Genomic DNA, 16,202 nt, shown 5'->3' with positions numbered 1-16,202 from the left:
GAAGCATAAATTGTGCTTTCATTTGTATCCCATAAAAAAGCCGAATTTGGTAAGTTTTCATAAAGTAATTAAATGTTAAATGTGACATTCTTTATATAATCTCAACAGGATGCTTTTCTAAGGGGAGAGAACTGGAGAGCCACAACTCTCTCATGATGAAACAGCTCAGAGCGCTCTGGGGGCCTCACAGGGACATGCATTGCTTTCTCTGAGAAGGCCTGTCCCTCTTAGGAAATCCCTGTCCCTCTATCCTCCCATTCAAAGAATCACCGATTATTAAATGTGCAAGGTACTTCAGAGATTCCTAGTCCAGCACCCTTATCATATAAGCAATGGAACCAGGGCTGCCTCCCCGACCCTCTGAGGAGGGAAATTCAGTGACATTCCCTGTATTATACAGTCATGTTTAAGAGTTGGGTTATGGAATAAAACTTCGCTGAGACTCTGTTTACTGATCTGAAACGTAAGGACAGTAACAGTACCTGCTTCACAGGGTTGCTGCTGAGGACTGCAAAAGAAAACATAAGAGAACTGCCCATGCGCCATGCACAAAAGCAGACATTCAACAATGTGGGTTGCTTTTTTTTTTCTGTCCCACTGATGCTTCCAGTCACCCCAACCTTTAATCAGCAGTTACAGTGACAAGATGACTGCCTTCTGTGCAGGGGCATTCTTGGCTGTGCAGCACAGGAGTTACAAGATACGGTGGATCCTGTCACAAATCTGACTCACCAGACACCTTTTTTCCCTCATAACAGTGAATAGGGACGGAGGTGGAAAGTTCAAAATCACAGAGAAAGAAAAAGGTGCAAAGTTGTCACAGACAATAAGGAACTCGACAAATGAGTTCGCAAAGTAAATACCCAGAAACAAATTCCAAACTCAAACCTTCCTCTGGCTACCAGGCAAGTCCATTCCACATGCCAGAGTCTCAGGAATCTAATCTACATGTTTTGGTCAAACCCAGGAAAAGGAGTAGAGAAAAGTCAGAACACACGTTTTCTTAATATTTACTCACATTCCCAAGGTGGGGTTCTATGGCATGTAGCGACCTTCAAACTCTACTTCTTCATCATACTGAATTCAGAAGGATGTCCCAGTAAATTTACAGATTCAAAAACTGAGTGGAGGATAAAAGCGTCTTGCAAAATTTATCAGGATGGAAAGCCCTTGTCTGAGTGAAAAATTAATAGCCATGGGAGACAATGATGAAATAAAAATGTTCTAGGAAAGCTTCACCCCAAAGCCTCCTAAGCTCATTTAAGACATTTTATTACTAATCCATCTGCTCTCTTTTGGAATTCACTTGAGAGGTCTGAGGAAGGATTTTTAAAAAAAGAAGTGTGAAAAAAATCATAAACAAATGCAGGGTGTTTATAAAGGAAAACAAGGCCTGTGTCAGTTGTGGAGGCTCCCTGTCAGTCAAGACAGCTAATTATTTCACTGTTTATTAAAAAGTGATAGATACATGTTTTCTGGTGTCAGCTTCTGTATCATGTATGTATTCTTATATTCATATACAACATTTAAGATTTTCTCTCCCCGACCTTTAACTTAATAGCTATTTATGCCTTTTCTCACCTCTTGTGTTAATTTTGGTGTGGACCTCAAGTTGGGGATCACTTGAAACCATACAAGGCCACCAAGGGTAGGTCCCCACCTTAGACCAAACAAGATCGCCAACCTGGAACTTAACACCCGCAGACACTTCTGTTGTTGGAACAGAAGACAATACTGGCTGAACCTATAGGGAAAAAAGGTCACAAAAAACTTCATCAGGAGAAAAACTTTCTAAAAAGAAATGTACACAATACATCAAACACATTAACCATGTAAAACTGATCTTCAATCAGACTTCTCTCTGATGCCTGCTACCCATAACTCGCAAAAGGGCAGAAGAAAGGAAGGAAATAATAAGCCCCATTCCAATATTGAAAATAGGACGGTTTCTGTTGCCAAGTTACTGACAAGGCATCTTGAGAATTCACATCTATTAAAAAACAGTTATAGTTTTGAAAAGGTAAGTTAATTCGCTGGAAGTATCTTAAACCAGTTCCAAGATTTATTTCAGTATAACTTCTGAAATAAAGTATGGAACTGTAATGAAACGTATTACACATGTCATAATTTAGTCACTCTGCTTTCACCTTCTCACATCGCATTTGGTGAGACAGTATTCAAGAAAGTGACTCACCGGGGGCTCCTCTTTCAGTCCCGGATCTTCTCTTGGTTTTTCTGATACAGTGTCGACCCTCTCATTTGGTCTCTAGGAGAAAAGAACAAAATGGCAGCAAACCAAAGAGCAAAGACGTACACAAAAAGGGTCAAAACTAAACAGCAAAGGGAAGAGAGAACATTTATTAATGAGCAATGTAAGAGGTAAGAATACAACTTATGCAGTACATGATCCTGTGTCTTTACACTCATTTTCCATTTTATACCATAGCTGTATCTCCCATTTCTTTTTTAATTTCTTTTAAAACTTAATTTGTTGGTTTTGGTTTTTTTTTTTAACCTATGAGAGTACAGAGAGTGGGCAGTGAGATTGCTAGTAAGATGCAACTTGGAATTCTTCTGGAGAATAATGTGGCAATATGTATGAAAAGCCTTAAATTGTCAGACAATGACCCACAAATTCATTCCTAAAAACGTGTACTGAAAAAGCACTGATACATCTATATATAGAAAAATACACACACATACATATAAACAAAGGTATGCACAACAGTGCTATTTATAAGGGCAAATACTAAAATTAGACATTAGTCTAAGACGTGCAAAAATGTAGAATTAAAGGACATGGGAAAATAATAATACAATGTTATTTGAAAACAGCAAATTGCAAAGCAGTTTGTATAGTCTGATTCCAATCTTGGAAAAATAATTTTTTATCTGTACAGAAAAAAAGGACTAGAAGGCTACCACCAGGCAAAGGAGTAACAGATTTCTGAGGTGTGCTTTTCCATATTTGTCAAGTTGTCCTTAATAAACCTTACATTATTTTTCTAGTCATAAAATCCATAAATATGTTATTTAAAAACTGATTTCTGTAATCCTTTGGGGAGGTAATTTGGATGTATCCATCAAAATTCAAAATATGTAGTCTTAAACTTAGCAATTATATTTTAAGAACCTATCCTACAGAAATACAAAATGAGAAAATCTAAGCAGAGGGATGGTAACTACAGCATTATTTCATGTCAATAATCCACATCTATCAACATTTTCCTAATTTTTATTTTAAAATAGACTATATACACCTTGAAAAATATTTGATACATTGTACACCAATTGATAAGAGTAGTTACCTTTGAGGAAAAAGACTAAAGAAACAGTGAGGGAAGATCTATACTTGTGTATTATTTGCATTTTCAGTAAAAAGTAAATTACTTTTGTAATTTAAAAGTTTTAAAAATTTCCTTACTTGTCAAAGAACAAAACTTAATTTAGATGACTTAAAAAAGAGGGATATATCCATTAACTTAGGCCTAATTCCACTAAAAAAAAGGCTAATTTTAGAAGTTACTTAAAATTCTCATTGAGTTAATTCAAGACATTTAAGACATTGCTGTAAAAGTTTTACTAAATAAAAGAAACTGTAAAAATTGTTAGGAAATAATAAGCCAGACTCGTATCTCAAACCCCAAGTTTCAATCATTCATTCAACAGTGCCTACGATTTCCCAGGCATTATTCTAGAAGTTGGGTACATAATGGTGGAACAAACAGACGTGATCCCTGACCGCAAAGAGCATACAGCTGGGCAGAAAAGACAGACACTCAGCACAAACGTACGCATACACAGTGTAAACATATGAAGAGAAATGGTGTGTGTGTGTGGGTGTGTGGGTGTGTGTTTGTGTGTTGGTGTGGGTGTGTCTTTAGAGATAAAGGTCAGGAAAGGCCTCTGTGAGAAAGTAAAGTATGATTTGAATAAAAAAAAGAGGAGTTAGTCTAAGGAACAGACTTACCACGTGACCCAGGAGTCCTGCTCCTGGGCATATATCCAGAAGGAACCCTACTTCGAAATGACACCTGCACCCCAATGTTCATAGGAGCACTATTTACAATAGGCAAGACATGGAAACAGCCTAAATGTCCATCAACAGATGACTGGATAAAGAAGATGTGGAATATTTATACAATGGAATACTATTCAGCCATAAAAACCGACAACATAACATCATTTGCAGCAACGTGGATGTTCCTGGAGAATTTCATTCTAAGTGAAGTAAGCCAGAAAGAGAAAGAAGAATACCGTATGAGATCACTCATATGTGGAATCTAAAAAAATTAAAAAATAAAATCACAAGGGCTTCAGCTGCTTAAGGAAGGTGAAGATTGAAGCCCAAGTGCTTGGCGACGGCTTGGCTCTATGTTTAAAGGAGGGGGTTTATTTTGTGACTTCATTTGCTCTCTCAGGAGAATACTGAGACTGCAGCACATGTATAGATACCTTAATTCAATTCTGGAACTAAAAATTGAACTAATTTTTTTCAAATAACTTACAAAGAGTAATGCAAATCTAGATCATTTAGGTTTTGTCCAATTCTGCTGTAGGTCAAAAAACATCTTTAGAACTTTAAGTATATGTATTCTGTCTCAAAAAAAAAGAGAGAAAAATAAAACAAAATCTCATCTGGAAAGATAACATTAACCTCCGGTTATTTTGCGACTTTTAAGCAGCAGGACAGGGCTGTGACTACTTGTCTTCTCCCTCGCCCCCATTGTATCCTCATGTCTAGCACGGTGGAAAAATAATAAAATAAAATAAAAAAGAGGAGTTAGTCTAGTAAAAAGTGGGAGAAAGAACATTCCAAAGAGAAGGAGTGGCCTGTGTGAGGTCCCTGAGGTTGAAGAAAGGCAGAAACTTCAGAAAGGCCAGGACAATGGACTTACCTGCCACGAAGAGGAGAGGGGGAACAGGACGAGGTGGTGGGGAGGCACCGGGCCCTGTAAGCCACATCCCTGTGTTCTACCTTCTGGGCACTGAGAGCCTCTGACGAGGATCAGGCAGAGAAGTAACACATGCCAGTTTATGTTTCAAAAAGATCATGTTAGCTGCTGTGTGGAGACTATTTTGGGAGGGAGCAAGGGGGAAGCAGAACGTTTAATGAGGTGGCTACTGAAAACACTGGAAAAAGCCCTCGGAAGGAAGGCGGCGGCAGCCTGCTGGTGGCCCCGAGGTCGGCTCTGTCAGGTGCATCTGCGGTGGCCCCGAGGCTCTCTCATCTCCTAGGACACACTCACTGAGCCAGGAAAGAAAAGTCTTATGATCAAGGGAAAATTCTTCCCCGGATCACTAGTGTAACAGGCAGTTTAAAAATACTGTCTACATTTGCACAGGCCCATTGGGCAGCTTCACTTCAGTCCACAGAGGAGCTGAAGCCTTCACCTCAGCGCTCTTTCTCAGCCACAGCAGGAAGGCGGGGCCCCAGAGGAAGCACACCTGCACCCAAGAAAGCAAGCCCTCCTGCTCCGCACCGCGGTCTCCGTGATGTCTGCGGGTCAGGGGTCTCTCTCCCGCTCTGAGGGCAGACAGATGAGGAGTGACGACTAATCTCTGCCAAACGACAGAACTCTACTAACGTAACAACGGGTCTGAAGCCCGTGAACAGCTTGCCCTTTCTGGACTGAAGACAGGATTTCCTCCTAAACCTTTTTATTATTCAAATGTCTTATCTCTTTTTGATTTTTTTGTTTGTTCCAGATTTGTTCCTTCAGGCTGGCTTGAAACACTGTTAAAATCACTTTCATAGAGCTGAAATTTTTTTACTCAGTCATTTTAAAAGGAAAGAAATGGTAAGGGAGAAAAAGAAGCCCAAGAGGATTTATTCTAAGCATTCAAGACTATATAAATAAAAGAAGGAAAAAGAAGTCAAATAAGGATGCTGCAATGACAGGAAGGGAGTACACACTGTAAAAGTGTAGACACGTGAGCAAAACAGAAATGTTTAGTAAGCTTTCAGAGATTCATGACTTGAAAGAAAGGTAAAGGGAAACAGGAGAGCATCCCAAACATCTATTAAGAAGGGGGAGTTTTTAAGACAAAATGGTCAAGAGAAGCCAAATGCTTAGGAATCAAGAAAAATGAGTCAGAAATTGCCAACAGGTAAAACACTTCAGGGTGTAAAATCCATTTCCTTCAGTTGTTTAAAGGAGAGATATGCTTTAGAGAGATTAAAATCAAACAAGTAGGGACAGAAGACACCTTCTCTGGTACTAGTCATGCTGCTTCAGGAAGAGAACGCATCAGACAGAAAGACAACAGTAAGCTAGCTCTCCACAGTGTCTGAGTCATCTTAATTTTAATTAATGCTTTTGCGGGTTTGTATCACTCTACATTTTTAGTTGATTCCACATGGAAAGACCTTTTTTGTTCCCCCAGTAAAGAATCATGGCAAGTTTCTTAAACAGGAAGAAAAAAATGCATTGAGAGCAGCTAAAATAAAATTACATTGCTCTAAACATTCCTTTAAAAAAATTTGGTCTAGGACTTTTATTAAAACCCAAGAGATTTATTAACATGAATAAAATGCATCAAACCTGGCAGAATTCCAAATTTCTTTTACTTTCTGAATAACTGTGGAAGTTTGTAATGCATGGAAACAGTTTCTAAGAATTTTAAGACCTAATCCTCTGAGGCTACAGAACCCAATATAACCACTAACTTAGTGCTAATAGGACTGAATCAGCTATTCAGCTTTTTATAAGTGAAAACGGCAAGCTAAGAGTTAATGAGACTGGTCTTTGTGGATAAGCCCACTGAGGTGCTGGTGGAAGACCAGTGTTTGAAGAGGGCCTACACTCACATGCCTGAGGCATTACACCTGCCAGGGAGGAAGAAATGCAGAAACATTTCCACATGTTTCTAATTTGGTGGGAGAAAAAAACAGCTAAAACAACTTTACAAAATATACAATTTCAGTAGTGATCTCAGGTCTCCTGCTGCCTAGATGTTTGGACACATTTTCATTGTTGAGAAGATATACTTGGGCTGTTCCAAATAAGTCACTCTTTAGAAGGCCAAACAGCTCAAAATTGGGAGGAAATACACATAGATCAAATACTAAGAAGAAAGAAAAGAAGAAAGGAGTAACTGAAATCTTGAACTGTATTATTTTAGATGAGATTTTGTTTGCTCAAAAAGACTCTATGAGTGAGCTTGTAAGGAAAAAGTACATCCATCTATCCATCCATCCATCTACCTACCTACCAGCAAATCCAGCTTGGGGACAATCATTCCAGGCTCTCAATACCCTTCCCTCAGGAATCTGGGGGAGGGGAGCTGTCCAGTGGTGTCAGCCGACTCTTACGTGGGCTTCTGTTTCCCTTCTAAGCCCTCTAAAATGCTGACCACCAAGGGCATGGACCCCTAGTGACAAGCAGGAGGCACAAGGGCATCAAAAATTAAAACACTTAAAAATGATGTCCTAAACAAAGCAGAATAGGTGTTGTTCAAGTTAAGGAAATCCCATTAAAAACATATAAGGTTAGAAAATAGGTTGATTTGTGCACATCCCTGGTCCGTGTGGCTTAGCAGAGGTGCAACTCTGAAACAAGCTCTAGCCTCAGAGTTCAATTGTCAAAACACAGCATCACTTTTATGGCTTATAACTGTCCCCCATGTGTGATAAAAGTTTAATTAATGAAATTCAACTAACAAGAACTTAGCTGTTCACTTTATTTCTTTGAAAGAAAAGGGAGGAGGGAAGGGAAAGTGGGAGGAGAGAGAAAAAGAAACAGGGAGAGAAGGATGGGGAACAGGGAGATAAATGGGGGGAGGAAAGAAAACCTGGACTTCCCCCCAAAACTCAACTTTCAGGCAATGGTCTTGGTAACATTTAGTGTAACCAATGCCACTTACCACATCTACACCTTCTTTCAAGTTGACATTCCTTCACCCCAAGATATTGTAAGTTCCTAAATAAGGAATATTATGCCTCACATGATTTACTAAAAAAGAAAGCAAACTTAAACTCTTAGATTACATCTAACCATTTCAATCCCTGGCTATAGCAGTTAACTGAAAATCAAGTGATATAAAAGGGCAGACAAAGCAGACATCCAACAAAGACAGAATCTGCTTTAAAATCTCACTGAAAAGTGACTACTAGAAACATCATTGTACTGAATTTATCTTTGATTCCAATAAAGCAAAAAGTGGGTATGAAAAATGAACAGACTATCTTCTCCTGCCTCTGCTTCCAGCCCTACTTCTATTTTGAGATTTTTAAACTTATTTTTATCAATAAAGGCAACAAGTCTAGTCTAATAAGTATAACTGGATATTCTCCTATTTGCCAGATTCTCTAGAGTAAAAGCAAGATGAGCCAGCAAGTTGGTTCTCAGGAACTAAGCTAAAGCCAAATTCAGATTTTATACATTTTTTTGATTCCCAAGGGTCATAATGCATTAAATATCTTTTTACTGCAGGTCCATGAAAGAAATACTACACTGGATGTATCTGAAGTGCAAGAAGTTAAACTTCTCTCCTCCAAATTGACTCATTCATTTAATATACAGTATAAGGCACTATGTGAACGAAATTCTGGAAGGGGGGCATTAAATAAACGACATAAGAAATTCAAAGTCCTTTCAGAAAACATTTAGGTCCAAAGCCTTCATTTTACAGATGCAGATCTAAGACACCAGACTAGCTAGTGTCCCTGATTACTCTCTATCTCATCACCCAGTTTTACTTTCCTCACAGCACTCACCACTATCTGAACTTACACATATTTACGTACATATGTGTGTGTTTTCTGGTTCCTCTTACTAGAATATAAGCATCTTGAAAGTAGGCATCTTTACTTTTCATTCATTGCCCTACTCTCAACTCTTGGGAAGATGTCTAGCACACATTAGGTACTCAATCAATATTTGTTAAATGAATAAAGAAGAAAACCATAGAAAATTGAGGAAACCATATTGAGATATCACACTGAGACTTGTGAGAGCCTACCACCAGGGTGAGCTCCACTCCAGAAAAAGGTAACTTTTGAGTTGAAGGTATGAAGTACTGGAACCCAACTACCAAGGAAAAGGTGAGTTGGTAAGATGTAAACATTTCTTTGAACAGAAGATAACATATTAACCTATTCAGGCATACCGGATATAAAAGCAGACAACTGTCACAAAAACAAATATTCATTTCTTCCCAAATCAGTGTCTGAGAACACCTTCAATTCATACCATGTATTAGAATACTAACTAAAAACTCTTCATCCAAGCTAGAATTAACTTGTTACATACCTATTATTATTATTATGAAATCTCGGCGATGTTAAAAAAAATTCAGCAGCATGCATCTTAAGTTACCAATGAAGGATGACTTTTATAAACTCTATCTTAAGTTTTAATGAGTAAATATAAATACTAATGTTGACTTTAACAAAAAGAGTTTATTTACCTCAGGTTGTTTAGTAGCAAACATTAGGAATAAGTGTTAAATCTAAGCGCTACTGGTGAACGTTGGTCTAGAACAATGGAAAACCAGTATCATTAACCATCTTCCCTCTGCCTTTCCTCTTCATCTTCAGAAATCAGCAATTTATTATAAGCAAAATTAAGTGGAGCTATTAAAGAACCATAAAAAGCAAGATTCTTAGAACCACACGTTTAAAAAAGTTTTTTTACCCTAATGATGTCCATTCATTTATTCAACAAATATTTACTCAGCACCTATTACAGTATCCCAGGCTCCTTGCTAGGGGTTAGAAGTTATCAGAAATACTTATATTTGAAGAGATTAAAAACTGAAAAAGATCTCCTGGACTTCCAGTAAATGTGAGATATTACAAAATTTTTCAAAAAGATGTTTCAACTTACATTTTGTTCCTCTGGTTCTAATTTGGGGATTTTGTGTGACTTGCGCTCCTCAGATCTAGATGAGTCATGCTTGTTGCTTTTTTTCCTCTTTTCTTTTCTGCTTTCATGCTTTGACTTTGTGTGCTCACTTGCCTGGACTTCATTTAAAAGGTCTCCACAAAGGGAGGACTCAAACAATTCCCTGCCATTCTGGATAGTTTTGGTTATTTTTAGTTTAATTTCAGGTGAGCCAGTCTTCTTTGGAATCACAGTTTGTGGTACCGAGGGAGGAGGTGGTGGCTGTGGAGGAGAAGGTTTTTCCAGAATTTCATGTGGTCTTGTGTTTGGAATTTCTGAATGGTAATAGTCAGTGGGGCTAAAGTTTCTAACTGCACCAAAGCCGTTGGCTGACCCGTTGGGATACTGATTATATGACTGGTATTTGGTTTGAGTTTCATACATGCTGATTGATGGTGGGTAGCCATTGGTGAGGGGAGGAAGATCTTCTGTTGTAGGTGGGTACTGAAAGCCTTGCTGCAAGGTAGCTTCATATGGTGTCTGGCCACCATCTTCAACAATGTCACTGTTGTTGTCAAAGGCATCCTCCTGACGGATGTTGGCGGAGTCAATGAGTTGAGGTGGTTGCTGAATTGTGTTTCCCATGATCCCTTGCATGAAAGAGAAAGAGAAATCCATTGTTCTGCTCCAGCATCCTTAACTTTCCCTTTCTCTCATCGGGCCTAAAGTTTTAAAAGAGATTAAAAGGTGTTAGTTAATATCCTCAAAGGCTAGAGGCTAATCAATTGCAAAAGTCTGAATTCAATTTTCATATCCAGATATGCACAAATGCTAAATATTTTTAAAGTAGGTAGTCAATATAATTCTGACACAGGGTAAACACTTTTTTTTTAAATTGAAGTATAGTCAGTTTATGATGTGTCAATTTCTGGTGTACAGCATAACAGTTCAGTCATACATATATACATACATATATTCGTTTTCATATTTTTTTTCATTATAGGTTGCTATTTTTATCTTAAATGCTTATCTGTTTAAAACTCACTTTCACAATAATTTTAGTAACAACATTTTGTCCACTTTGCAGACACGCAAAATAGCTTTGACATTCCTTTTTGTTTCCCAAGTTAGAGATTATATAAGTCTCAGGTTAAAACTGGTAATTGCAAAATAAGCAGTGTCCTGAGATAAATTAGGTTCCCTATGTGCTTCCCTTAAATCATTCATGTTTTGTCCAGTGGTTCTGTTACTACGAAAATAATAACATCTTATTACAAGTATTTTTAAATACAAAAGTAAAAAGGCCAAACCTTCTGCCATACCATCATTCCCAGTCTTCTGTGTCATGGATAACCTCTGTAAACACTTTAGTGGGTATTCTTCTAAATCTTTCTCTATATATTTACACATAAAATATTTAAAATAGAGTTTACTCTGTGACTTGCTTATTCAGCTTAAAAATACAACATAGATAGCTTTCTACATCAGCATGTATAGATCATTTCCATACATACTTCATATTGCACAGTAAAAACCTGTAGACTCTACCATATTTAACCATTTGTGTACTGACAGTCATTTAGTTGCTCACAACTGTTTGATATTATAAGTAGGTCTATAGGAAATTTTCTTGACACTGTATCTTTATGCACATATGTATCCCTATATGAAAGATTTGAAATTAGCTACTGCAAAACTGTTCTGTGGGCTGTACTATATAAATTTACACTCATACCAGTAGTGAGTAGGGATGCCTGATTCCCTACACTCTTGCCAGTATCTAGTTGTTTTTAACCAGTGGTATAGATGGCAAAATCATCTTTAGTTTTACAAAAAAAAAAAAAAAGACATGTCAAGACCTATATACTGGTGACTCTGATTCAATAAATCTGGGGTGAGGCCTAGAGCATGAGTATTTCAGGACCACATCCCAGCTGACACTGATGCACACTCTTGGTTGGGTCACTGCATTATACTCTAACAATTCCTGCACCTCCTCGAGATGTCTGAAGATGCCCACATTGTATAACAATGTTAAAATTTAAATAAGCATGTATTAGGAAATGCTCTAAGAGCACTCTGCTTTGCCACAAGGTTTGACAGGTCTACATCTTGGGACAAAAGATTAATGGACAGTCCAGATATTATTTTGAAAATCCTATAACCATTTCTTCTAAAAAGCTCTAAGGCAAAGAGGATTTCACTACTGTATCAAGTCTGAGGGTCTGACTGTAGCTGCAGGAATACTGGGAAGAGGATTCTGACGCTACAGCCCAGTTCAATTCTATGATCAATTAATAATGTCCACCATCTTGGTTCTAGTAGGATTTGCCATCATGATAAAGCAAGTAACCCAAAACAACAAAGGGAAGGAAATGAAAGTTAATGATACACTTTTCAAGGTGAATCCAATTAAACAGCTGTTGTTTATTCTGCTGTTAGCAAATGGAAACAATTTTAGAAGTTCTAAAACTACAAATCAGTGAGTACGAGCGCGTATAGGAAATCAAACTGCTCTTACTGCTCCACAGCGGAGTGGGGGCAGGGCCAGGGGGCGTCCCGGAGCATGCCTGTTTTTTCAGCATCTACCCTGGGCCAAGCACTTTATATATATCTCATTTAATCCTCATGAAAACTCTGTAAGACAGGTACTGTGACTCCTGGCTCACAGGTAAACAAACAGCTTCAGAGGGTCAGGTGGCTTGCCTAAACCACAATGCCAAGCAGGCAGAATTAGGATTTGAACGTAAGCACGTCTGACTCTAAAGCCCAAGATTTTCGCCCCTGTGCCGCTTCCACCTTCCTCAGCTGTAACTTCTCAGAGGATGTGTTTCTTCTGTTCACTTACTTTATTCCTTGGCCACTGTCAAAACAGCAACTAACTATTCTATAATGACCACCGCTAACACTTAAAGAGCGCTCAGTACATGCCAGCAGCCATTCTGAGTGCTCTACGTGCAGTCCTACATTCACTCTCCCAACAGCCTTCAACTAGACATTAATATTAGTCCCATGATGGATGAGGAAACAGAGGTAAGAGAGGTTATGACTTGCTCAAGTGCGCAAGGCCAGTCATTAGCCGAAGGAGCTGGGATTCGAGCCAGGCAGTCTGGTTTCACAGTCTGTGATCCTAACCAGCATACCGAACTGATAAAGCTGACACAGGTTAGAAATCACTTCTTCACATACAGCTTAAGAATCGAGACATCACCCTAATATGACCCTTGGCAAAAATGTATAGCTCACAGACACTAGAAAGGTGTATTCTAAAATTCTGTAAACACACACGGGGCAACTATACAGGTGGAATTCAAAAGTTTTTCAAACTTCCAACTTGAAGCAAGTTAAACACCGACATTTCACAAGATGCAACCTGTGTTTTTGGTTCTCACAACTGTCATACACAAGATTATCTTCTAGATAGTCTCCCAAATTATAGTCTACAGTGGTTTTCAGGCATATGTATTTAGAGACTAAGATTTCTCATGTTTTTGATTTAGTTCCAAACACAAACTTCCTAGACATTGGATATTTTCACCCTCTCTTCCTTCCTCTAGCCCTAGAACCAAATATTTCATTTTAGTTTGAAGAAATAGCATTACCATATTACAATTATCATATAGGGGTTTACAATTACACAGTGTTTTATATGCATTCTGTTTTGGGGAGGTTTGGGGAAGAAGGTAATTAGGTTCGTTAATTAATTAATTAATCAATTTTTACAGAGGGACTGGGGATTGAACCTAGGGCCTTGTGCATGCTAAGCACACTCTAGCACTGAGCTATCCCTCCCTGCCATTTGCATTCTTACTTGATCCTCAAAACAATCCTGTAAGGCTAATGGGGCAAGTGTCAGCTTCATTTTTCAGATAACTACATTGAATATTTGAGTTGCTGAATTTCCCAAGACTACAAAGCTAATTAGTGAGTAAGCCTGAAAAAGAATCAATCTCTTAGCTTCTAATCCTGTGCTCCTTCCCACAATATCTCACTGCCAGAGAGCATTCAACTACCCCAAGATAACACACTATCACCTTAGGTGTCACATGCTCAAAACTGGACAGACTGTCCTTTCCCTAGCTCAGCTTCCAGACTACCCCAGACTAGTCACTGCTCCCACTGTTTGTCTAGCTTCCCAGGCTAGAAGCCCCAGGTTCCTAGGTGACAGCTTCTTCCCCCTCTGGTAAGCCATAAAATGAATCACCGGACAAAGCCGGTAGTGTCTTCCTTTGAAATCTGACTTCTTGATCTCTACATCATGTCAGGCCAGGCTCTTGTCAGCACCTTATCCTGGAACTGCAACAACTGATTTCCTAGATATTTCTCACCTCTGACTTCTTCCTGCACAGCAGTTAGAGGATGCGTCCCGAAACCAAACTTCAATAAATCTATTCCTAAGACACTAAAACTCCATAGTCTATCAAGTCCCCTCCATGCCTTTCAAACTTTTCCATAACCTGATTTTTCCCACAAACCCAAGATGCATGTGCTTCAGTGAACTTTTCTGACCATCTACTGGGCCAGCTATCTATAAACCATGGCTTCACTCATATATTACACTTCGTTTAATCTTGTGAAGCAAAGCATTAGTCCCATTTTACAGATGAGAAGGAATGGAGAGCAAAAAGATCAAGTGATTCGCCCTTAGCCACGTGGCCAAGAGAAGCTGAATAAGACAGTGGAATAAGATCTCCTGACTCCACCACTTGGTACACGGCAGCTACCTCATGATCTGCAAACTATCCAAACTCCCCATTTTTTTCCAATATGCTCCATGCTCATAATCCAAATTTCTGTTTGACAGCTTCTCTCATAACTCACAAGCATCTTAAATACCTAATAAAGAACTCTTAGTTTTAATTTTACTTAAAATGTGTCCTTCCCCCAGTCTTTCCTACGAGAAAAAAGATCAAACCTCCATCTATCAGCTGCTCAAGCCAGAAGCCTGGGAATCACGACACATCCCTTCCCTCACTCCTACCTGCGTCCAGTCAGTGAACTCCCTGAGTTTTACCTCCAAAGGGCATGTCTCACATCTGTCTCTCATTCCATCTCTCCTGCTCTTCACACTAGTCCAAGCTCCTCACCTGGTCTACTCCACAGCCACCTCCCCAGTCTCCATGCTGGTCCTGCCTCTAAAATCTATTTCCCCATAAAACAGTCAGTCACCTTTTAAAACTTATCCAATCATGTGACTACCGCTCAAAATACGGCAGGGAAATGAACATCATGGATGACTCTCACGAATGTCATTTTGAATTAACTAAGCCAGACACAATAATTCCACTTACATAGTGCACGGTGCAATTTCATTTACATAAGGTTCAGAAACAGGATAAAGTTAAAACTAAATGTGTAGTTAGCTGCCAGAAGAGTGGCTGCTTTTTTTGAAGAGGGTGCTGTAAACACGACAGGGGGACTGTAGGGATTTTTCTGAGCTACTAGTTACATTTAATTTATTGATCTAGATGGTAAATATATGATTTACTAAAATAAGCAAAAATAAAGAAAAAAACCTTTAATGCCTTCCCAGAGTATCTAGATAAAATCCAGGCTCCGCACCACTGCAGCAAGCCCCTGCACGGTCAGGCCTCGGTTTACCTTTCCAAAGTCATCTCCCAGCACTCCCCGCTGCAAGCACTGCATTCCAGCCTCAAGGACTTCTTCTCAGTTTCTCAAATGTGCCAATAAGGGTTTTCGCATGTGCTGCCCCAGCTGCCTGAACACCTATATTCTCTCAGAGAGAACTTCCGAGGTCCTCTGCTCATTCTTCTCACTGAGCCTGTGTTTTGTCCTTTGTACTGACCACAAGATGCGTTATACAGACATGTGTTTGCCTTCTTACTGCCTGTCTCCCTCATTCCACTGCATGCTCTACAGGTGCAGAACCATGTATGTATTATTCAATGCTGGACACTCACTACTGTTCAATTAATAAATGAATCAGAGTCCCTGTCCTCAAAGGCCTTAAAACTACTACACCTCCATTGACCTGCAGCATTTCTGGGGATATTAGCCTATAATGTAACTTAACTTACCCACTAATCCCTTATTTGGTAAAAATGTGTTATGCTTATTGTACAAAACAAACAAAACATTGGCAACCATAATTATGTGGTCAACCGATCTTCTACAAAGGTGCCAAAGAGACAGGATGGTATTTAACACATGGAGCTGGAACAAATAACTGGATATCTATGTGGAGAAAATGAACCTCAATCCTTACTTTATATTATACCCAAAAAATTACTAAAATTAGTTCATAAGCCTAATGCTAAAGTCAAAACTTCTAGAATAAACATGGGAGTAAACATACTGTTAAGTAAGACAAAGATTTCTTAAACAAGCCACAAATACCATAAACTATGAAAGAAA

The 16,202-nt window shown here is 38.8% G+C and overlaps 1 protein-coding gene across 5 annotated transcripts in view; it reads right to left on the bottom strand.

The window, feature by feature from the left end:
* The window catches only part of NSD3 (nuclear receptor binding SET domain protein 3), a 92,583-nt gene that overhangs the window by 50,066 nt on the left and 26,315 nt on the right, over positions 1 to 16,202 (bottom strand). For all 5 annotated transcript variants that reach the window (XM_072950253.1, XM_006201120.4, XM_006201121.4 and 2 more), the window contains exons 2-4: positions 9,831 to 10,549; positions 2,195 to 2,266; positions 1,582 to 1,744 (exon numbers count right to left, since the gene is read on the bottom strand). In XM_072950253.1, coding sequence (XP_072806354.1) covers positions 1,582 to 1,744; positions 2,195 to 2,266; positions 9,831 to 10,505 — 910 coding nt within the window. In that variant the 5' untranslated portion in view covers positions 10,506 to 10,549. The remainder of the gene's footprint in view (positions 1 to 1,581; positions 1,745 to 2,194; positions 2,267 to 9,830; positions 10,550 to 16,202) is intronic.

Source organism: Vicugna pacos, chromosome 26 (genome assembly GCF_048564905.1).
Source record: "Vicugna pacos chromosome 26, VicPac4, whole genome shotgun sequence".
Lineage (NCBI taxonomy): Eukaryota > Metazoa > Chordata > Mammalia > Artiodactyla > Camelidae > Vicugna > Vicugna pacos.
Note: the sequence above shows the minus strand (reverse complement) of the source record. Positions and strands in the feature narration are given on the sequence as shown.